We start from the raw sequence: 24,114 nt of genomic DNA, 5'->3' as shown, positions 1-24,114 counted from the left end.
GCGCATGCGCTGAAGAGGCGGCTTTCTTGTGTCAAAAAAAAAAGCGAGAATAAAAGGTGAAGGTTGGCGGCCAGCGGCGGCTACACGGGCCACATGACGAGGTCTGGCGGGCCGGATTTGGCCCGCGGGCCTTGTGTTTGACACCTGTGATGTAGCATATATTCAACACACACACAAAAACAGCGGCAATTTGTTGTTGACAAAGGACAGCTGGACATATAAAGGGCCCCATTACCTTCAGTAGCTTCAGGCAGGGGTAGGCAAACTAAGGCCTGGGGGCCGGATGTGGCCCAATTGCCTTCTCAATCTGGCCAGCAGACAGTCTGGGAATCAGCGTGTTTTTACATGAGTAGAATGTGCCCTTTTATTTAAAATGCATCTCTGGGTTATTTGTGGGGCATAGGAATTCGTTCATTCCCCCCCCCCCAAAAAAAACAAAATATAGTCTGGCCCACCACATGGACTGAGGGACGGGTGACCGGCCCACGGCTGAAAAAGGTTGCTGACCCCTGGCTTAAGGCCTCATCAAACCTAAATCTGGCCCTGAGGACCAGCAGCTCTATCATAGAATCATCGAATTGAAGAGTTGGAAGGGACCATGAGGGAACCACCCCCTGCAATGCAGGAATATGCAAGTGGTCCATATGGGTATCAAAGCCACAACCTTGGCATCATCAGCACCACGCTCTAACCAGCTGAGCTGTGTCCTCCTTTGAAGCCAAGTGCCAAATGCCTTCATTTTGGCCGTGGGGCTAGGTTAGCTGGAGAGGTTGCAATTGGCACACAGTGACCAATGTAGCTGCGAATATGCGTCCATAGGATGCTCCTGTTTTCTTTTTTTAGTTTTCTTTTATACTTTTCGATTTTATACATTTCAAAATTTGACTCCCTTCTCCCTATTTCTGCGGTTCCTTAAATTTATTTTTTCATACCTCCTGCATATCCAAGTTCATTTAACTTGCTCGTTTATTTATCTACTGGAAATATATACTCTTATAAAACTGAAGGTTGTTACACTAATCCTGCCAATGTTTTTATCTGTTTACAATTTATCTGCAAATATTCAATAAACCATTTTTTAAAAGTTTGTCATCTTGATTTCTTATTCTTCCGGTAAGTTTCGCCATTTCTGCATATCCATTTTGTATCCATTCTTCCCTTTACGGGGACTTCTCCTTGTTTCCACTTTGTTTTTGTTTTTTAAATAATATTTATTTCATTTTTCACAAATACAAAAAATTTAAAAAGACAAAATACAATGGAATAGAAGGGGAAAAAAGAGGAAAAAAATAACAAGAATAAAAAAAAACTACATAGAAAACCTTCCCCCCACCCCACCAACAAGAAAAAAGCAAAAAACAAAGACATTTAAAAAAGAAAACACTTCCATCTTTCAAAAATCCATCCTTCTGTAACTTATTTCCTCGACCTCCTCCCACCTCCCTTCTTGTATTCCAATTCCTTGTTTCCACTTTGGGGCAAGCAACATTCTTGCTGCTGTAGTAGCATACCTAAATAAGTTTCTATACCATTTATGTAGTTCTGTCCCTATTTTCATGCTCCTATTTTCATCGGAGAAACAAAAGGCATGCAAACCCCAGGCAAACCAGAGTGCAAGAACCATGCAAACCAGCTTTCGCATTTGGCCACAAAGGAGGCCCCTATTTAAACAAAGATTTTCATTTTATTTTACTTTAAGTGTTTGCTGCAGACTGAGATATCCATCTGCTGGGTGCAGGGCAGCAGAAAAGAACTGCTGGGAAATTGCAAACAGGCAAGAACTACTCCTGCGGGTGAGCCTGTCCTGCAATATTTTAAGAGCGATGTCCTGCGCAATTAGCATTGTGAGTTCTGCTATTTAAAAAACACCAAACCAGGTTTAGGAGTGGCTTGTGGCCGCTGAGGGACGCGGGTGGCGCTGTGGGTTAAACTACCAGAAGGTTGGCAGTTTGAATCCCCGTGACGGGGTGAGCTCCCGTTGCTCAGTCCCTGCTCCTGCCAACCTAGCAGTTCAAAAGTACGTCAAAGTGCAAGTAGATAAATAGGTACCACTCCGGCGGGGAGGTAAACGGCGTTTCCATGCACTGCTCTGGTTCGCCAGAAGCGGCTTAGTCATGCTGGCCACATGACCCGGAAGCTGTACGCTGGCTCCCTCGGCCAATAAAGCGAGATGAGCACTACAACTCCAGAGTCGGTCATGACTGGACCTAATGGTCAGGGGTCCCTTTACCTTTACCTGTGGCCACTGAAGAGTTCAGCCCGGGAGATAAGCCATGAATCACCCCTTGCCCCTGTAATTTTTACTGCGGGGGGAGTAAAGCAGCAACTCCAGGGGGAGGACAGGTGAACTTGAAGTGCACAGGCCCTTTCATTTTTGTGGAGAACGTTCCCAAATTATCTGAGGAAGCATTGCAGCATCGCAAGGCTGGGCCTGTTTTTTTTTTTTTTTTTTTTGTAGACTTGCGCTCTTCCTCTTCAAGCATGGCCTTCTCCACCCCGTTTTGCACCTCAGAAAGAGCACGCCTGAGAAGCTCAGAGGGGCTGCATGTTGATTGCGGAGCCAGAGAAATAAAGATCACTTTTCTGCACCGCCCTCCCCTTCTTGAAAAGCTCGTTTTCTTCCCCTTTCCTTGTCTCGGTGCCAATTAGTCGACAGGCAAAAGCGGGGAGGGGGTGGCACAAGGATGGGGGGGGGACCTGGGAGAGCAGCTCTCCGACGCTGCCCTTCCACCCCGTGGAAAGGCCCAGCCCGGTCTAGTCCACGGGGCCCCCTCTTTCACGGCCGGCATTCTTCCTCACACAATTGGCTCTTGGGGGCTGCAGCCTTCCAAGCCGTGCCATTCAGCAGAGTGACACCTGTTGGCGAAGCGCAGGACGGTTTCCCTCCAGGCGGGTGCCCAAGCAGACGGGGCTCTGGGAACTCGGCCGAAGGCTCCTTTCTGCGCCACATATGCCGGCGCAACACAGCTGCAGAGCGGGTTGACCCCTCACAGCAGTGCAGGGCCAGCCCGGGGTCGGCCGGAGCAACAGGCTTCCCAGCGGCCGAGGCAGCGGGCCATTGTCCTCGCATATTGGATGCTTCCCCATATTCATTTCTCCTTAATGAAGGTGCATTCCTGAGAGGAGAAATATTTACATTGGGCTTCCCAGGTGGCCACATCTCGAGCGAGACAACACAGACCCAGCTGCCTCCCAATCAAAACCTCTTTAGCGGGCCTCGAGAGGAGGGTGACGCGAGGGAACAAAAGTCCAATAACCAAGGCACCCAACTGCCTTCCTCCCTCCCCACGGCGGAGTCAATGGAAAGTCCATTTCACATGCTAATCCCCACTGGCTCTCTTCAACAACACCTTTTCCCGAAAGTGTTTGGGAAAAGTCCTTGTGGCGGGTACACAGCGCCCCGCTGCTCGGATTCTTCCTTGTTTTAGTCCTGTGGGTCTCTTCCCTCCAGCAGGGCCATTTACAAGAGGGAAGAAATTAAACAAAGACTTTGGAGTTCATCAACCTCCCACTGAAATTCACAGCTGCTGAACAAACTAATCCCCTCTTCAGGGCTTTCTTCCTTTCAATGGGTTCTTGGCTTCAAAGACACTTGGAGAAAGGACTTTGCGGGGACTCACACTGTTCCCTCAATAGAAGTTAGTGCAAGTATTATACTCAAAGCAAGTGCCTTTACAAACCCCATCCCGCTAAACAATCGAGCCCCCTCAGCCTCCATCAAATGTACCCACAGCAATCGAAGCTTCGGGCGCCATGTTCTCCTCGAGGCATTTTGCCCTCTAGAAGGGAAGTGACATGCTCTCACACACAGCTGGCTCTGTGTGGAGATGTGTGTGTGTGTTTGGCTGCATGGGAATGGCACAGCGCAGCAAACAGGGCACGCTCAAAGTTGCCACCACTTGGATATAGGAGCAAGGCTGAGTGCTCTTAGGAGAGAGGGCTTTGCAAGCAAGGCATGCTGGGACTACCCAAAGTAGCTGGCACAGAGTCAAACCCTTGTTTTAGTTGGCACCTTCTCTTGTCATAAGCTGCAATAGCTCAGTTGGTAGAGCATGAGACTCTTAATCTCAGGGTTGTGGGTTTGAAACTCACTGTTGGGTGAAAGATTCCTACATTGCTGGGGTTGGACTCGATGACCCTCGTGGTCCCTTCCAGCTCTATGATTCTAAGATACCCTCCAACATTTCTCCAATGAAAATAGAGAAATTCTATTCCATTCTTATTATCATTATTCCCCACCCATCTGATTGGGTTGTTGCAGCCACTCTGGGCAGCTTCCGACATCTATAAAAACATAATACATCATTACAGTGGTACCTCAGGTTACATACGCTTCAGGTTACATACGCTTCAGGTTACAGACTCCACTAATCCAGAAATAGTGCTTCAGGTTAAGAACTTTGCTTCAGGAGGAGAACAGAAATCGTGCTCTGGCGGCGCAGCAGCAGTGGGAGGCCCCATTGGCTAAAGTGGTGCTTCAAGTTAAGAACAGTTTCAGGTTAAGAACAGACCTCCGGAACGAATTGAGTACTTAACCCGAGGTACCACTGTACACCATTAAAGGTTTTAAAACTTCCCTATACAGGGCTACCTTCAGATGTCTTCTAAAGAATGTATAGCTACTTTTCTCCTTGGCTCGGTGGGGTCGCATAACTCCATGCCCTCCAACATTTCTCTGATGAAAATAGGGACACGGGTGGCGCTGTGGGTTAAACCACAGAGCCTAGGGCTTGCAGATCAGAAGGCTGGCAGTTTGAATCCCCGTGACGGGGTGAGCTCCCGTTGCTCGGTCCCTGCTCTGCCCACCTAGCAGTTCGAAAGCACATCAAGTGCAAGTAGATAAATAGGTAACCACTCCAGCGGGAAGGTAAACAGTGTTTCCGTGCACTGCTTTGGTTCACCAGAAGCAGCTTAGTCATGCTGGCCACATGACCCGGAAGCTGTACGCCAGCTCCCTCGGCCAGTAAAGCATGATGAGCGCCACAACCCCAGAGTCGGTCACGACTGGACCTAATGGTCAGGAGTCCCTGTTACCTTTACCTTTAAGGAAAAACAGGACATGCCAGGATCAGATCGGAAACCTGGATGGCTTCTGTAAATCTGGGACTGTCCCTGGAAAACAGGCACACTTGGAGGGTCTGGGAGCAGGATAAAACTATCGCAGTGGCTGCGGCGCTCACCTAAATTGAGATATTGCCATTGTTGTTTCACTCACATCAGAGCAGCCCTCGGGTTTATGTTCTCAGCAGCTTTGCTGGTCCTAAACAGCTTTGTGGTTGCATTTCCCACCCCCATTTTCTTTTCCAGGAACAGGCAGCACCACCAAGACTGGGAAGGTGTAGCTGTGTTGTTTCTTCAGTTCCCAGCACTACCGAGCTGGAGAAAGTTGGGGCATCTGGGCTTCGCTGCTGCTTCTTTTCCTAACAGTATCGCAGCTCCTGGTGGGTTAGCCACAGTGCACAAGGGCAGAGTTTGACGGAAGCTGCCCTGCCCCTTGGCAGAAGAGTGGATCCCAGCTCAAAAGAGCATATTTCCAGGGAGGGACACCTGACAGGGGGAGGGAGTGGCTTGGGTGGGTGTATGCACACACTCCCAATGTCCCAAAGACAGCTGTCCTCAGATTGCTATTAGCAGTGCATGAACTGCAGTATCTTTTCCTACTGGCCTGCCGGGTGGTGACGGATTCATTGCCTGTACTTTATATCTGGGACGCAGGTGGCGCTGTGGGTTAAACCACAGAGCCTAGGGCTTGCCGATCAGAAGGTCGGCGGTTCGAATCCCTGCGACGGGGTGAGCTCCCGTTGCTCAGTCCCGGCTCCTGCCAACCTAGCAGTTCGAAAGCACGTCAAAGTGCAAGTAGATAAATAGGTACCGCTCCGGCGGGAAGGTAAACAGTGTTTGCATGCGCTGCTCTGGTCCGCCAGAAGTGGCTTAGTCATGCTGGCCATATGACCTGGAAGCTGTACGCCGGCTCCCTCGGCCAATAAAGCGAGATGAGCGCCGCAACCCCAGAGTCGGCCATAACTGGACCTAATGGTTAGGGGTCCCTTTACCTTTACCTTACTTTATATCTGGAGACTCTTGAGAGTCCCATGGACTGCAAGATCACACCTATCCACTCTGAAGGAAATCAGCCCTGAGTGCTCACTAGAAGGACAGATCCTGAAGCTGAGACTCCAATATGTTGTTCACCTCATGAGAAGACTCCCTGGAAAAGACCCTGATGTTGGAAAAGATGGAGGGCACAAGGAGAAGGGGACGACAGTGGATGAGATGGTTAGACAGTGTTCTTGAAGCTACCAGCATGAGTTTGACCAAACTGCGGGAGGCAGTGGAAGACAGGAGTGCCTGGAGTGCTCTGGTCCATGGGGTCACGAAGAGTCGGACACGACTAAACAACAACTTTATATCTATGCGTCTCTTCATTTATTTTTCTCCCCAAGCTACTCTATTCCATTCCCAACTGGCTTTCATACCCCCTGCCTCGCTAGCATATTCATCAGGCTGTTCTGGGTGCTTCTTGCAGTTTCCCCTCCCACCTCCCATTTTCTGCACTTCTGGAAACATCGGGGTTACCCTGGTTACCTCCCTCTTACGTCCAACTGTTGCAGCCTTGGCTACGTAAGAGGCAGCTCTCGTCTCTGAAAAGCAGAGCACGAGGCAAGCAAGGCCAGCCGCTAATGTTGCAGGGTGCTCCTGCGTGGCTGTTCCCAGGTTGAAAAACAAATTGGCATCAAAACACCGGGTTTTGTGTTTGTGCTCGTTCTGTCGTTTGTGTTTGTCCTCGTTCTGTTTTGTGTTTCTGCTCGTTCTGTCGCTTTCTTGCACCTCTCTTGCACCTCTCCCGGTGCATCTCAGCCTACAAATGTATGTCCCATTGTATGTCCCATTGTATCCGCTGGTGCTTACTCTCAGGAAGGCGTTAAGATCCCAGTGCTATCTGTATCTGAGCAGCCTGATCCTCTGCAGTCTTAATAGTCATTGCCTTTTCTGGCAAGGTCCTGTATTCTCCACCCCCTTCCCCCTTATAATTACGTGGGGAGGGGGGGAAGTGGGAGCATTTTCTCTGACCCTCATATGGCACCGCAGCTGCTGCCACCACCCCTCCATATGCCGGGGGCTAAATTTAGTCAAAGTGCTCATTCGCATCAAGGAGCGGACTACATCGCCGGGTTGTTGTTAAGCAGCACTGCAGCAATGTTGGTGGAATGCTGTTTCGTTATTACAGCAAGATTTGTTGTTGAACCTGCTCATGCCGCTGGGGCAAGACATCTTTATAAAGTGATCTTTAAAATGCACTCGGACTGAACACGTATCACTATGCAAAGGATCATTTTCTCTGGCTTGGTACCAAGTAACCCAGAGAAAGAAAATTAGAATTTCCCTTCACCCAATTGTATTGCATTGTATAGCCTCTGTGATAAAAAAATTAGAGGTAATCTATTTATGCAATGCCCCTATTCTCACACTCATTCCAAGGGTTTATCCACTGTTAACTTTGCTGCAGGCTTGTGTGTACCTCCTCTACTCCTTCATTTATTCTTCAATACCCTGTTTGTTTGTTTGTTTTTATTACTGGTGCTGATTTTTTTCAAAATTTCTTACACATGGTGAGATTTCTCATTTGGTTCTGCTTGTTTCAGGCCTGAGGGGGTATTTTTTGGTAGTAACTTGTGATTGATAGATTTCTGTGACAATTCCTTGCGAGTTGATAGCTGTTTTTTGATGGAAGGCAAGGAAATGCTTTCTTTTTGAAGTCACCTTTTTTGATTTTCCGTCATTGCAGTTTGGTACTCTTTGCTGGCGTTGTACAAGTGGTGGTGGAGGGGAGGTTACTGGGTTGTTTTTTATTATGTATTTAGTGGTTTTATATTCTGATTTTATCTTGTGAACTGCCCTGAGGCCTAAAGTTATAGGGCAATATACAAATTTAATAAATAATAATGTTTCTTTACTGTGGATCAATGGATTTTTAAATAGAAGACAATTTTATCTATTATCACATTTATATCTCAAAGCTGCATATATAACTGTCCTCCTCATCATCTTTCACAAAAGCCCAGACAGATAGCTGAGGCTGTGACTGGCAAGAGTTAATTTTATGTCGGAATGGGCACTTGAACCCAGGCCTTAGCCTGACATGCCAACCACACAGTAGGTGAGGTTGTCTTATTTTCTTTTGCTGACTGTTTGCCCCTCATTCAAAAATAAGCTGGTCCAGTGCTACTTACTGAATAACCTGGATGTTTGTCAGAATATTGGTGCTCATTTGTTTTTACTTTACAATATTTCTGAGTCATGCTGTATTGATCTTACTTTGTGTGCCGATTCTCACATGACGCAAAAGGTTCTGAAGGAAACAAGGTTACGCATAAAAGAACTCTCTTTAGGTTTTAGAGCGATGCGGGTGGCGCTGTGGGTTAAACCACAGAGCCTAGGACTTGCCGATCAGAAGGTCGGTGGTTCAAATCCCCACGACGGGGTGAGCTCCCTTTGCTCAGTCCCTGCTGCTGCCAACCTAGCAGTTCGAAAGGACGTCAAAGTGCAAGTAGATAAATAGGTAACGCTCAGGCGGTAAGGTCAGCGGCATTTCCGTGCGCTGCTCTGGTTCGACAGAAGCGGCTTAGTCATGCTGGCCACATGACCACATGCTGGCTCCCTCGGCCAATAAAGTGAGATGAGCACCGCAACCCCAGAGTTGGTCACGACTGGACCTAATGGTCAGGGGTCCCTTTATGCTAAGTCCACATGGTCCACTGTACAACATACTCATACAAATCAGAAATAACTAAGTAGAGGCTTTCATGGTTGTGCCCTCCCGTCCTGTTCTCCCCTGCCCCCCCCAAAAAAAACCACACCAGGATCTTGAATAGAGTGGTGTACAGTTTGTTTTATAGATAATCCTGATCAGAGAGGATAAAAGAGGAGTTGCAGTTCCAGCCATCCTTATATCTCATAGTGCTTCACCACAGGTGTTTCGCTGGGATCCCCACCTCGTGCCACATGCAGGTCGCCGTAGGGAAATTGCTTTGGGCCCTGCAGAGAACAGGAGACAGCGAGAATTAACTCATCACACTACATATTTATAGAGTACAGAACCAAGAGGCCCAAGTGAGCCCTTTCAAAGCAACAAAATACCTGCCAACCCACATGCTGAATCTGACCATGTCCCCCACTTTTCGTTTGCTCACAAGGCCACCTGCATGTGGCATTTCTCACTTAAGACAGATGATTATCACCTGCCAAACAATCTATTGTGAGCAGTAAGAACCCCATCCTTGTAGACCAAGTTCAAGGTTCAAGGATAGTTTGTTTTCAGGGCCACCATTTCTTTATGGGGCTACCTTTGAAGGTGACCCAGAAACTACAACTAATCCAGAATGCGGCAGCTAGAGTGGTGAATGGGGGCGGCCGCCGAGACCACATAACACCAGTCTTGAAAGACCTACATTGTCTCCCAGTACGTTTCCGAGCACAATTCAAAGTGTTGGTGTCGACCTTTAAAGCCCTAAACGGCCTCGGCCCAGTATACCTGAAGGAGCGTCTCCACCCCCATCGTTCTGCCCGTACACTGAGGTCCAGCGCCGAGGGCCTTCTGGCGGTTCCCTCACTGCGAGAAGCAAAGGTACAGGGAACCAGGCAGAGGGCCTTCTCAGTAGTGGCGCCCGCCCTGTGGAACGCCCTCCCATCAGATGTCAAAGTGATAAACAACTACCTGACGTTCAGAAGACATCTTAAGGCAGCCCTTTTCAGAGAAGTTTTTAATGTGTGATATTTTAGTGTATTTTTGGTCTCTGTGGAAGCCACCCAGAGTGGCTGGGGAAACCCAGCCAGATGGGCAGGGTACAAATAATAAATTATTATTATTATTATTATTATTATTATTATTATTATTATTATTATTATTTATGGGGATCCATCCAGGGCTGCAACTCTGACTTTGCTACAGCAGATTACATTCCAGCCACATGCTGGAATACACCTGTGGGTATAGGGCAATATACAAACTTAATAAATAATAATAATAACTCACAAGGTTTACACCCCACCCCTTTTCTATGCAGGCAAACCAGAGGCATGATCACAGTTCAATGACACATTCCAGGTGGGCAACAGAAAGTGTGGCTTGGAGAGAGGGGCATGGCTTAGGGAGAGTCCTGAGGAGCACAGATGACTCCCTAGCCTGAGGTTCCCCAAATATTTTAACAAAAGACAGAAAGTGGTTCCCCCGCCCCCGCAGATGATATGGGGCACTGGAGTCTAGATATGAACTTTAGAGGGCTCTCACAGCCAGATATTCAAAAAGGCTGACTTGTAACTCACCACAGGCTGGTAGGATGGAAATATCTCGCCAAGAAAAAACATGGAGACCATGAAGCCAATGAAGCCGAAGAGGTACTTAAACATTGTGTTCCGGGGCACGAGAGTGGGAGATGTGTCAACCCGGTTGCGGATGAACATATCAAAATGCCAATGCAGCTGGTCAAAACAAAGGGGAGGTGTGGTTATATATGGCCGACACCACCTGCGAGTTATCTTGGGGTTATTGTGGAGATGAGAGAGGGCTTCACACAGTTTACTGCTAATACTATGAACCAGGGGTTGTCTATGGGGGAGCTTAGACATGAACATCGCAGGAATAAATCTTCCCCTTGAACTGATGTGACAAGCAAACAAAGTTAGTTGTGAAGACCCAGTAAAAAACCAGGAAGGGGGGGGGGGGAGATCACCCAGTTTCCACGCATGGTCCCCTTCCAGACTTGTTTTGCTTCCCCCACAAAAAACAACAACAAAAAACTGATTTCTTCTGCAAATAAGGGACTCTGCTGTGATGAGACATCATCCTATGATGAAATTTCCTATTTTGTATCTTAATATACTGTATTTTCTGGCGTATAAGACTACTTTTTAACCCAAGAAAATCTTCTCAAAATTCGGGGGCCGTTTTATACGCCGGCTACAGCAGCAGTTCCAACAGCAACTCCCCACCAAAGGATAAAAAGACAACAAATTAAATCAGAGGACACCAAGCTCTCTAGATGAAGCAGAAATACGCTTGAAAATTGGCCTCAGAAGCCCCCGGCCACTGGGAAGTGGAGTGGATTTCCGAGCCGGACTGGAGACTGGTTTTTTAAATTTTTATTTGGTGTGCGTTGGAAGAGGAGTAGTCTTATATGGCGAGTATATCCCAAACTCTATATTTTAACTGGAAAAGCTGGGGGGTCATCTTATACGCCCAGTCGTCTTATACGCCAGAAAATACGGTACTCTCGCCTGTGATCTTCACTCCTCCAACTCTGTTGCCCTGATCTGCTTAGAGACCTCCTGCTCCCTGAAACAGAGCCATCCATTCAGCCTTGATGCTGTTTACTGTTGGGATACTGCCAGTATCCCAACATTTACGTCATAGAATCATAGAGCTGGAAGCGAACCAAGGATCATCTAGTCCAACCCCCTGCAATGCAGGAAGTCTGGATGGTGTCTAGGTGACATCATCCCCCTGAATGCATGCACCTTCTCTTATTAGTCTTCAAGCCACTGATAAAGATCTCTCTCTAATATTTGCCCTCCCTTGTTAAATCTGTGTTTCCAGGAGAAAACACATCCTATGTGCCTATAACTTCCGTTGCTTCTGCTTAGCCCTTAATACCAGAACCTTCCCGTCCCCTCCCTCCCTATCCATGTTTAGACTAAGTTTGCAAAGCACCACAAGTATTGATGACACTGAGTGACTTCATACACTGCAATCAGAAAGCAAAATACCTGCAAGGTCAGAATCTATTCTTAAAACACATACAATTATCATTTTCATACTCAAAACTTGGATTCTAAAGTGTCAATGTGTGTACACTAAGTAAATTCAAAAACAGGAAGATCTTTTGAGCTTGGAAGCATCAGAATGTGATTCAGTAAAAAGTCTCAACTCGGTGATACTCTCCCTAACCCAGATAAATATGGACTGCAAACTGAAATCACAGAAATGGAACACAAAAAACTATCATCCTTACGGTCTCGCCGTAGTTACGCCTTAACTCAGGATGGTCCCACTGATAATAAGGATCTCTCTCATGCTGGGATCGGTCAGGAAGCTTGGGATAGTCACCGTAACTATGAAAAGCATATAAGGAAGTCACCATAAATCCATTGCACTAGACAAACAGAAAAATGCTTACAAGAACAATAAAACAAGAGCAGAAGAGAAAGCAGGTAAAGCATCTTATGAAGATCTGAGTACTCTTATGTTTATGCATTAAAAAATACTCAGCCATTTCATCCTGTAAAAAGCAATATGCCTGTGTTTTACCATTTCCCAGTTTTCCTAGTTTGCGGGTTCTGTGGGATATAGTGTGATATACCACTAAGTCATGGAAACAAAACCCATTCGGAGTTGTGTATTTAATTAAAAATATGTATCACAGGGTTAGAAAAGATCCAAATTCCAATCAGGAAGGAAGGGAGGTAGACTGAAATTTATGTCACAGTGGCAGCTACTGCCACTTTAATATTATTACAAATGCGAACTAAGGGAGAGGATCCTCCATGAATTAGGCCAATGTTTCTCAATTATGAGTCTTGAAGAGCTTCATACTACAGAAGGACAACATTAACATGGAATTATTTGCTTACATTTAAAAACTTTAGATTTAACGTTGTTGTATTTCAGCAGACACCAACCTGACCCCCTGGGTATCTATGGAGTCTGTTAAAAAGGTCTCTGTAAATATTGCCTTCCAAATCAGCAATGCATGAGGCCTATTTGCCCTTCCTGCTCAGTGCTTGTGTGTATTGGCTCAGCATCTCTTACACTGAACAGGTCCCCTTAAACATGCCCACATTTCATTGGGTGCCATGATTGGACATCAACCCTCCCTTCCGTTCTGAACATAGAAGGCGTGCAAAGAATGCTCTCTGTGAGTGAATGCAGAAGTGGTTGACGTAGGTACCTTTTTTCTGTCGATGGAAAGGGGATGCCCACGTCATTTTGCATTCTCTTTCTAGATATGGCAAACATTTGGTGTTCTGTCACCCGCACCCCCAGAGCAACCATTTTGCAACTGGCACCCCAGGATTTGCTCAGAATTACCTAATATATTCATTGGCCCAAACCAGTTGAGAACCCCTGTTGCATTTGGATTCCTGCCTTCACTTCAAATCTAAGCTCCCCTATCAGTTATGGATTCCCCACAGTGTAGACTGTAATTCTAAAGGAGTAGTTTAAGGTAAAGGGACCCCTGACCATTAGGTCCAGTTGTGACCGACTCTGGGGTTGCGGCGCTCATCTCGCTTTACTGGCCGAGGGAGACGGCGTACAGCTTCCGGGTCATGTGGCCAGCATGACTAAGCTGCATCTGGCGAACCAGAGCAGCACACGGAAATGCCATTTATTTTCCCGCCGGAGCGGTACCTATTTATCTACTTGCACTTTGATGTGCTTTCGAACTGCTAGGTTGGCAGAAGAGGGACCGAGCAACGGGAGCTCACCCCGTGGCGAGAATTCGAACCGCCGACCTTCTGATCGGCAAGTCCTAGGCTCTGTCGTTTAACCCACTGTGCCACCCACACTACTAACATTTTCAACATAGGGACGTGGGTGGCGCTGTGGGTTAAACCACTGTGCCACTTGGGCTTGCCGATCGAAAGGTTGGTGGTTAGAATCCCTGCGACGGGGTGAGCTCCCATTGCTTGGTCCCAGCTCCTGCCAACCTAGCAGTTCAAAAGCACACAGTGCAAGTAGATAAATAGGTACCTCTCTGGCGGGAAGGTAAACAGTGTTTCCATGTGCTGCTCTGGTTTTGCCAGAAGCGGCTTAGTCATGCTGGCCACATGACCTGGAAACACTGTCTGCGGAAGCAGACAAACGCCGGCTCCCTCAGCCTTTAAAGTGAGACGAGGGCCACAACCCCAGAGTTGTTTGCGCCTGGACTTAATTGTCAGGGGTCCCTTTACCTTTTAATATTCTCAAGTGGGTTTGGATAGGGTAGGAATTTTCCCTATTTTAAAATCCTGAGGCACTGCCCTGACCTCATGTTGCTAATGCAGGTTCATTCCCCTAGTTGTCATTACTCCTTGGTAAAAACCGGAATAACCCAAGTCACTGAGTTGATGTGAAGATGAACAAATATCTTAATGTGGCTCATGCTGAGAGAGACAGTATTGACCTGAATATGTGCTTAAAATTGTCCCTTCCTTTTTGGGTGGCCTTGCAAAGTCCAAGGGGTTCCCAGGATTGTGTGGTTGGATCCCCATTGTCTGAACTTCATGAAAACAATCTATTATTGCTGGGGGTGGGGTAGGCAGAGAAGAGCCAAGAAGCATGAATATTATATTTTACCCAAGTATCTGCAAACAAGACCAGGAGAGGCATATGCTTTTCACAATCCCAGCTCCCCACACCACCCAATCTTTGAGTCAAGTATACCTCACCCCATGCCATCATCTGGATAAGGTTCATAGTCCTCCAGTCTCATGTTGTACTTTTTTGCCGCAGCTGCCCGTTCCTCCGGAGTTTTGGGGTAAGGCCCAGGCAGCAAGTCTTTTGGCGTGCCCGAAGCTAGAGGAAGAAATGCAAGTTAAGCCCAAGGCTACAGGGGGAAATAGCAGCTTACAAAGAATAGATTGTTCAGAGCAGGAACAGTACAGTGCTGTAGAACAAAAAGCTGAATTCATTTAGGCCTGCATTAAAGGAAGCTTTGAATTCGCAGTTAAGGAAATAAGTGCACAGCTGTGTTCGGCAGCACACTCACCTCACGGCAAAACAAGTGCGGTTGCCACTGAAAATGACAATGTTCTCCCCCTTCACAATCTAATACTTTTGCCAGATCTAGTAGTGTTACTTCCCTGCATTTTTTCTTACTTCTGTGACAATCAATGATGTGGAGCAAGTGTAGGGGAACACACAGCGAGCTCACATAACACAGGAAAATCTGCAGAAACAACCCCAACATGGGTGTGTTTCCAGCAGCCCTGCATGTAGTCTAGAATCACAGGCGGTTCCATCCTCAGTCACCACCTGCCATTCAAAATGAGAGATCAAGCAGAGATCCAGAAGAGATCCAGAAGCACTGCCCTTTATGCAGAAAGAGCACAACATTCTGCATAAAGCGCAGCGGCAGCTAGGGGGCGAGGGGTAGAATGACCAGAAGAGTCTAATCAATAAGGGTGGGGATGTGGAGGTTTGGCATGAAGGTACCCTATAAAAGCCTCTCCCAGGCCACAGCTTTAAGAATAGCAGAAGTGACTGCGAAGGCTCTCTCTCTCTCTCTCTCTCTCTGTGTGTGTGTGTGTGAGAGAGAGAGAGACAGAGAGAGAGAGAGGGAGGGAGGGAGGGAGGGAGGAGGGAAGGAAAGAGTAGGGGGGATTCCTTTAATAATTTCAAAAGTTATGTGACCTTGTTGTTCAAGTCAATCTTTTTTACATAGTTTAATGTATTGTGGTATTTTATGACTTGCTATTTTTATTGATTATAATTTAGTAATGGTTTATTGTAACTGTTGAGAGTAAATTTCTCTTTAATCATTATTGGCTGATATTTTGAGAGTTTAATTTTATTGTGTATTACAGGCTGATGGATTACTGAATATTCTTTATTTTGCATGTTTATTTTAAGTCATTTTTAAATTATGACTTATTTGTATTGGATCGTTGTAAGGTGTGTGACCTTTCTTGCATATTTTGTTGCCTCTTCAGCTTGTAAGCTGCCTTGTGTATAGCAACACAGAACGGTGGTATGCAAATTAAAAGTGACGATGGTGATGAAGATGACAGAAGCCACAGAGAAAATTGAGAAGACATGAATGGCCCAGATATTGTGCTGGCAGGAGCTGGCTTTGGTTTTTTCTCTCTCTCTTTTTAAAGCCACCATCATCCTCAGTGCCACTGAACAGGGAATTCTAACCTGGGACCCGGGACCCTCTGGTCACAGGCATTCAGGAATGAAGCCCCACTAAATTCACAGCACAAAAAGAAAACTAGAAAACAATGAAAAACCAAGCCACAGCCCTATCCCACTCTCTTTTACTCAGTGATAAAGGCACTGTGTGTTCATGGAGCTGTCTCCCAAAGCCAGCATGCAAAAGGACTGCAGCCACCGTTGGAAGATTCATAGAATTGTAGAGTTGGAAGGGATCCTGAGTTCAATCCCCTGTAATGGCAGGAATATGCAGTTATCCCATATGGGGATCGAACCTGCAATCTTGGTGTTATCAGCACCATGCAGCTGTCCCATATCAACTGAGCTACGGAGTGACAGGTAAAAGGAAGCTCTTCTTCATGCAGCATATAGTCAAACAGTGGAACTCGCTCCCACAGGAGGCAAGAGGTGGACATCAACCAGAATGGATTAGACAAATGAATGGAGGAGGAGAGGGCTATTAATGGCTTTGCCCCCAGCACATGGAGGCAGTGAATGTTTCCAAATTCCAGTTGCTGGAAACCATGAGTGTGGGATTTTGCTCTGGTGCTCAGCTCCTGCTTGCTGGTTCCCCACAGGTACCTGGTCAGCCCCTGGGAGAACAGGATGCTGGACAAGAAGGACCAATGGCCTGATCCAGCAGACTGCTCTTTCCATTTCTTCTATTTCATACACCACTTGATGGTAAAACAACAACAACAACCCTCAAAGCAGAGACGCTAAAACCGAGAACCTTGAAATGTACAAAAAATTAAAACACTGAAACAGGTTAGAAACCATCTCAATCCTCTAAGCACCTAGGTAGGCTTCCCCTAAACAGGAATGTCTTTTTAAGCAGGTGCCAAAAGAGTGCAGTGAAGATGTCTGTTTGGGATCAATAGGAAGGGAGTTCCCAAAGTGGTAGGCGCTACCTCACTAAGCAACCAAGTTCTTACAAACACAGAAAACAGGTGTTTGGTGGCACCCGTAGGTCCAGCGCAGCCTCAACTTCCTCCCAGCTCAATGGACCCCCAAGTGAAGAGGAAGGGGACCTCCACACCTGAGGGAAAAGTGAACCCCCCAACTTGAGATGGCCCTCACCTGTGGAGAAGTGAGGGGATGTTGACCTCCCACCTTAGAGCATGGTGACCTCCACCTGAGGGGAAGGTGACTCCCCCTACTTCAGGGGAATGTGACCCCCCCACCTGTGGAGAAGTGAACCCCCTGTTTGAGGGGATGCTGACCCCCCACCTGGTAGTCACTGACCTGCCCAGCTTAGAGCATGGTAACCCCCACCTGAGAGGAAGGTGACTCCCCCTACCTGAGGGGAATGTGACTCCTCACCTGAGGTGACCCCCCCATCTGAAGAGATGCTGAACCCCCACCTGTGGAGAAGTGAACCCCCTGTGTGAGGGGATGCTGACCCCCCCACCTGGTAGTCACTGACCTGCCCACCTTAGAGCATGGTAACCCCCACCTGAGAGGAAGGTGACTCCCCCTACCTGAAGGGAATGTGACTCCTCACCTGAGGTGACCCCCCCCCATCTGAAGAGATGCTGAACCCCCACCTGTGGAGAAGTGAACCCTGTGTGAGGAAATGCTGACCCCCCCCACCTGGTAGTCATTGACCTGTCTACCTTAGAGCATGGTAACCCCCACCTGAGAGGAAGGTGACTCCCCCTACTTCAGGGGAATGTGACCCCCACCTGTGGAGAAGTGAACCCCTTGTGTGAGGAGATGCTCAACCCCCCCACCTGGTAGTCACTGACCTGCCCACCTTAGAGCATGGTAACCCCCACCTGAGAGGAAGGTGACTCCCCACCTAAGGTGACCCCCCCATCTGATAGTCATTGAACCTTGAAGGAAGGTGACCCCTCAATTTGAGAAAGTGGCCCCCAAACCTGAGGGGAAGGAGACTCCCCCTACTTCAGGGGAATGTAATCTCCCCAGCTGGGGTAGTGACCCCCCTCACCTGTGGAGAAGCGACCCCCCCATCTGAAGGGATGCTGACCCCCCCCATCTGATAGTCACTGAACCTTGAAGGAAGGTGACCCCTCCATTTGAGAAAGTGGCCCCGCACCTGAGGGGAAGGTGACTCCCCCTACTTCAGGGGAATGTAATCTCCCCACCTGGGGTAGTGACCCCCCTTACCTGTGGAGAAGCGACCCCCCCCCCCATCTGACAGTCATTGAACCTTGAAGGAAGGTGACCCCTCCACTTGAGAAAGTGGCCCCCAGCACCTGAGGGAAAGGTGACCCCCCACTTGTGGGGCAGTGACCCCCCCCGAAGGGATGCTGACCCCCACAACCCGCCCGCCTGAGGGGAAGGTGACCTCCCCCGCCTCCCCCCTCTGCACCACCCCATGGGAAGCGGCGGCAGCAGCAACTCACGGACCGGCACGGGCGCCGCTCGGAGCCGCCGCTTTCCACGCCAGCGGCCGCAGCAGCTGGAGAGGCCGCAGCCGGACAGCAGCGGCGCCGCCGAACGCCATGGCGGCCCTTCAAGCGCCGAAGGGAACTCTGACCTTTGACGGCGGAAAGGGGCGGAGCTAAGGCGGGGGGGAGGTGCGCGGCGCGCTCCGTCACGCACATCATAGACGCATTAAATGCCGGCCTTGGTTCCCCGGATGTCGTTTGGACTACAGCTCCCATCACCCCCAGCCTTTGCGTCGCAGGACCTAAGCCCCGCGCTTCCTTTGGACGCCATTCCTCCGCGTGCGCACGCGCGCAAGCACGCACCGTCGCCCGCCTCTTCCCTCACGGGGAACAGTGGGTAGATTTACAGCGCACGCGCGGCTAAGGGCTGGTTGCTTCTGTGGCCTCTTGCCCCCCAAGCAAGAGACAGGGCGACGGGGCCTTCGTGCTCTCCCTCAGCTGAAAGTGAAACGTTTAATTTAATTGTCGCGTTTTATTTATTTATTTTTCAAAAAAAAAAAATTACTGGTTTTCACAACATTATAAACAAACACATAAAACAAACAAACATAAATCATAGCCTTATTAAAAATTACACTTATTAACATTGTTAAGTGACTTCCTCGCTTGAATTTCGTTGCATATCCTTTTAACGGTTTTCCAAATCACAGTCCTTATAAAATTTAACTTAAACATTAACATCCTTAGATCTTCACATTATGAAATTAAACATATTAATTCATCACTTAACTTAAATAAAATCCTAAGCCAATTGAGTATCTACAAGCTGTTTTCAGTTAATTTAACTTAACATATTTAAGTAATCATTAAATTTAATCCAATCTTCCTGATACTCCTCCTCCTTCTGGTCGCAGACTCTTCCAGTTAGGTTGGCTAGCTCCGAAAAATCCATCATCTTCATCTGCCATTCTTCTGTCGTTGGTAATTCTTGGGTTTTCCACTTTTTAGCTAACAAAATACGAGCAGCAATTGTGGCATACAAAAATAATTTAACATCTTTCTTGGGCAATTCCAAACCTGTTACTCCAATTCCAAACCTGTTATTTTCTTGTTTAAACAAACCTCATGGCTGTTTCGTTGCTATTTATTTTATAGCATGGCTCCTGTGGAGCCTGAGCTTATCTACTCGAGGGTAAGTCCACACAGCTTACTCCCAGATAAGCTCGGGGCCCCTTTTGATAAAGGGTGGGTATACAAATTGAAATAATAATGATGATGATAATAGGTTAAGGGAGCCCTGACTGTTAGGTCCGTCGTGGACAACTCTGGGATTGCAGCGCTCATCTTGCTCTATAGGCCGAGAGACCCGGCGTTTGTCCGCAGTTTTTCCAGGTCATGTGGCCAGCATGACTAAGCCACTTCTGGCGAACCACAGCAGCGCACGGAAACGCCGTTTACCTTCCCGCCGGAGTGGTACCTATTTATCTACTTGCACTTTGACAGCAGGAGCAGGGACCGAACAACGGGAGCTCACCCCGTCGTGGGGATTTGAACCACCAACCTTCTGATCGGCAAGCCCTAGGCTCTGTGGTTTAACCCACAGCGCCACCCGCGTCCCCTTCATGATGATGATGATGATGATGATGATGATAATATGAATATGCAGTAACTGGCTACATAGTCAGAATCCACGGGGGTTGCGCAGGCAGGGTGGAAGGAGATGGGGGAAGTATTTTATGGTGGTCTGCTGAGTTCAACATGAGTGTTAATGTTAAGTTGTGGGTGAACATATCAGACGACACAGCGATTCTTCAAACAGCTCTTGTTTATTCACAGGCCGGAACAGAACACAACTGAAGGGTTCAGCCAGCCTGCTTATATAGAGCTCCACTAGAATGCAACAGTAACCATTTTCTGTAATTATCCAATCACTGAACGTCACTTTCAATCCCTTATTTACATATGTGGACCTGGGTGAAAACTATCTACAGTATCCCCTGCTGGCCCAGGGTGAGAAATTTAGTACATAACAGTTAACATATACACCACCTCTTCTGCCCGGGGTAAAATTACACTGTTTTGCTGACTAGGTTGTACTCCCCCCATGACACATCTCTGATTCCACCTATCACTACACACGGTTGAGGTTGCTCTGATAGTGGGGTTACACTGATGCAAAGTTAAGCCATAATATTCCTCCTGATGCTGTAATATGCCAATGTAAAGTTCCCAGCAGCAGCATGTCTTCCAGGTCTGCTTGCACAGGGGAGGGTTCTGTAAATAAGAAAAAAGGCAGAAGAAACAGAAAGAGCAAGCAAGCAACACATTCGTGTTGAGAATAAACAGCAGTTAGATGTAGGTATACCTGGTTTATCACTGTCTTCATTAAATTAGTATGTTTATAACTAATGTTGTCATTAGAGCAAATGGGTTTAATGATAAATAATCTGGAATGGGTTTTGATCTGCAGAGGTTTATAATAGAGATCGTTACAGAGACATTCCCCATTATGTCTGATGTGAATAACGGGAGAAAAAATGAGAACTAGTACGCCAGAGTTTATGTAATGAAGTAAAATGTAGGCTTCATTAATGTTAATATTGATCTTATGCAAGATAATGCATCAGTCATGCTAATATTATATATATATCTGAAAGTAAGCATGCTGTTTCAGCTGTTTATATTTTCCCAGCTCTGCCAGGACAAGACAATTAGATTTGGATATTAACTTTAATAATATTGATACCATTCCAAAAAAGGCAATTTGCATAATGAGGTGAGATGCAAAATTGATCTTATTTGGAATTGATCCCTCCATCCCATAAAACTCTGCCCCGTAAATTCTCATTAACTATTGCTAGAATTTGCCACATGGAGAGAAAGATTACATCAATGGCCATTTCAACTTTTAAAGTCAATATTATTCTAACCATGGCTGTGTAAATGAAATATATTTTAGCAAGGGGTGGGCAGAAATAAAGAGATGGCACAAGCCAGGAAGGGAGGCCTGTCGCTTGCCGCAAGAAGGGCAAGCACATATGTTAACGGAAAAATCCGAGGGCTCCCTTGGACAAAAAACAAAGACACCAACCAGGATAACTTGGAGCAAAACAGCAGCCTGTAGGCTTGGCCTTTATTGAACTGTTGCAACAGGGTACTCCCCTCACTGGCAGGAGAGAGGAAAAGACACAGAAAAATGGTGTGCAAGGCCTTATAAAAACTTTTGAAATTCCCATCCTGTAGATCAAGAGCACCCCCAGAAACACCATGCATACATCACAGAAAGGAGGGGTTGAGGGAGGAGTTGTGGTGGTAACCTGAGTGTCCTGTCACCTGGCTGGTTCCCCCTTTCCCCCTCCCCATGAGTACTTTCCAGGTGACAGAGGGGAGTTGGCAGTTTCCTGCCCCCAGAGGGAAGAGCTGATTATTGTCCTTTGTTCCAGTCCGTGCTGAATCCACTCCCATATGCAAGATCTTTGTGATCTTGATTGTCTTCTGTCTAGGACCATCAGGGTTGGCATAGCAACTGGGCAGGGCTCCTGTGTATGTGCTGGTATGCTCAAGGGATTATGGTGGCCTGTATCAAACCTTCCCCATTTTGTGGTCCTTCCTTCATGGAGTAAAATAAAAGTGGAACAGTGCAAATCCGATGTATGGTTGCTTTTCTACGAATTTATAACAGAAGCGTAGCGTATGTAGTGTGTGAGTGTGAGTGTGTGTGAAGTTTGTACAAACTGAATGATTGGGGGGGGCGGTTCCTGCAACATATAAAATACGCAACACAAATGTTGAGCTTCATGTTCTCATAAGATACCTTGACCTGGTTTGACAAGGCTGTGTGACTGAGGGAGCTCCCAGAGTGGACTTCAGAGCCACCTTGCTCCCCCCTGGTCCTTCTTACTGCCCTGCAAAGAATTAACTCAGGGGTCGGCATAAGACTCTGGGTAACCCCGCGTGTGGCCCTTTTCTGCCTCTGTGAGCGAGCGGGGCGCGGGGAGGAGAGCGAAGCGCCTCCATAATGACTGACTGGGAGACAGCCCCTGCTGTGGCTGAGACCCCTGATATCAAGCTGTTTTGTAGCCTTATTGGAGTTTACCGATTGGGTCTGCATTGCTCCGGGACAGGAGGAAGGAAGTCAAATGACACCGATAGCAGAAGGCACTTGCGTGGTGAGTCCACAGCAAGTCCAAAGAAATCAGAGATTACATGCAGTATATATATCCTCCAGGAACCCTCTCCCTCCTTCCCCAGGAATCCAACCACGTCAGTCTATGTACGCAGGTGGACATCACATATGTTCTTGCTCTGGTATTCTTAACCATAAAAGGGTATTCCTTCTTGTACTTCTGACCATAAAAGGATCTTTCTCTTCCTACTCTTATCTTGGAGGCAGAGGTCGTCATCTCCGAGAACATGTTCTGGCGTTGTTCCCGGACTTGGATCTGTGCGTCTTTTGTGGTCAGAACGTAAGATAAGGCACATACGTGTCTTCTCTGTTCTACTGGTACAGTCAGGGTCATCCCTTGCCGTGACTGATAAAGGAGAGAGTTTGTTTATACAGCTGTGTCCTTGTTATGCATTTGCTCAACAGCTCAAGTTTTACGAATTTTAGAGTGCTCTCTTGGAGAAACAGGAAAGGGGGGGGGTTGAGTCAGTTTTAAACTGACTGCACAGAAACCCATTCCTTCAGTTTGGGAAATGGAGTACAGATGATGTGCAGATCAGTGATATCTCCTTGCAGGATTACATTGCAGTGAAGGAGAAAAACGCCAAGTATTTGCCACACAGTGCTGGGCGCTATGCTGCCAAGCGCTTCCGGAAAGCCCGGTGTCCTATCGTTGAGCGCCTCACTAACTCAATGATGATGCATGGATGCAACAATGGCAAGAAGCTCATGACTGGGCGCATCATCAAGCATGCCTTCGAGATCACCCAGCTGCTCACAGGAGAGAACCCCCTTCCAGTCCTGGTGAATGCCATCATCAACAGTGGTCCTCGTGAAGACACTACCCGTATTGGTTGAGCTGGCACAGTGAGGAGACAAGCTGTTGATGTGACACCTTTGCGTCGTGTCAATCAGGCTATCTGGTGGCTCTGCACTGGGGCTCGTGAAGCTTCCTTCCGCAACATAAAGACCATAGCTGAGTGCCTAGCAGATGAGCTGATCAATGCAGCTAAGAGTTCCTCCAACTCTCAAGAGGTCCCAGGCCCTAAGGAAGTTAGATTAGCTTCAACCAGAGCCAGGGCCTTCTCAACACTGGCTCTGGCCTGGTGGAATGCTCTGTCTCTTGAGACCAGGGCCCGGCGGGATCTGATCTCTTTCCGCAGGGCCTGTAAGACAGAGTTGTTCCACCTGGCCTTTGGCTCAGAATCAGTTTGATTCCCTCCCCCTCTTTCTTTTTCCTTTCTCCTCCTATGAAGAGATTGCTCCCTAATTGTTTTAATGTTGTATCTTAATTCTTTTAAATTGTATTTTAATCAACTTTTTATTATTATTGGTTGTTAGCCGCCCTGGGCTGGGGAGGACGGGGTATAAATAAATAAAATTATTATTATTATTATTATTATGCCATCAAGAAGAAGGACGAGTTGGAGCGTGTGGCCAAGTCCAATTGTTAAGAGCTGCTGCTGCTGGATATCCAAAGCAAATAAATTCTCATTTAAAAACAAAACAAAACTCAGGGGTCGGCATGGGCCGGATCACTCCCACCGAGATCCTCCATGGGCCAGACCGGTGAAGCGCGATGCAGGAAATCGTGTCTGCGCATGTCCGCGGTGCCGGAAACTGGAGGAGGAGTTTGGATTTGATATCCCGCTTTATCACTACCCAAAGGAGTCTCAAAGCGGCTA

General features: G+C 47.4%; 1 protein-coding gene and 1 pseudogene across 2 annotated transcripts; one reads left to right on the top strand and one right to left on the bottom strand.

Moving 5' to 3' along the window:
• Window positions 1-8,865: 8,865 nt before the first annotated feature.
• NDUFB8 (NADH:ubiquinone oxidoreductase subunit B8) lies at window positions 8,866-18,440 on the bottom strand. The gene is made up of 5 exons (XM_083440652.1): window positions 18,284-18,440; window positions 14,425-14,551; window positions 12,009-12,108; window positions 10,324-10,479; window positions 8,866-9,036 (listed from the first exon to the last, which is right to left on the bottom strand). The coding sequence occupies exons 1-5, from the start codon at window positions 18,378-18,380 to the stop codon at window positions 8,947-8,949; spliced, it is 570 nt and encodes a 189-aa protein (XP_083296778.1). The 5' UTR covers window positions 18,381-18,440; the 3' UTR covers window positions 8,866-8,946.
• A 2,595-nt stretch (window positions 18,441-21,035) lies between these two features.
• On the top strand, window positions 21,036-23,659 carry LOC310677848 (small ribosomal subunit protein uS7-like; annotated as a pseudogene). The gene is made up of 2 exons: window positions 21,036-21,040; window positions 22,939-23,659. The product of its transcript is annotated as a small ribosomal subunit protein uS7-like (transcript).
• Window positions 23,660-24,114: the final 455 nt, after the last annotated feature.

This window comes from Podarcis tiliguerta (genome assembly GCF_965153285.1).
Source record: "Podarcis tiliguerta genome assembly, chromosome: 5".
Lineage (NCBI taxonomy): Eukaryota > Metazoa > Chordata > Lepidosauria > Squamata > Lacertidae > Podarcis > Podarcis tiliguerta.
Note: the sequence above shows the minus strand (reverse complement) of the source record. Positions and strands in the feature narration are given on the sequence as shown.

Coding starts and splice junctions, on each gene's coding strand:
- NDUFB8 (XM_083440652.1), bottom strand. CDS start 18,380: ATGGCGTTCGGCGGCGCCGCTGCTGTCCGGCTGCGGCCTCTCCAGCTG. Junction 14,552..18,283: donor TCCGAGCGGCGCCCGTGCCG/GTCCGTGAGTTG, acceptor TTCTTCCTCTAG/CTTCGGGCACGCCAAAAGAC. Junction 12,109..14,424: donor TATCCAGATGATGGCATGGG/GTGAGGTATACT, acceptor TGCTTTTCATAG/TTACGGTGACTATCCCAAGC.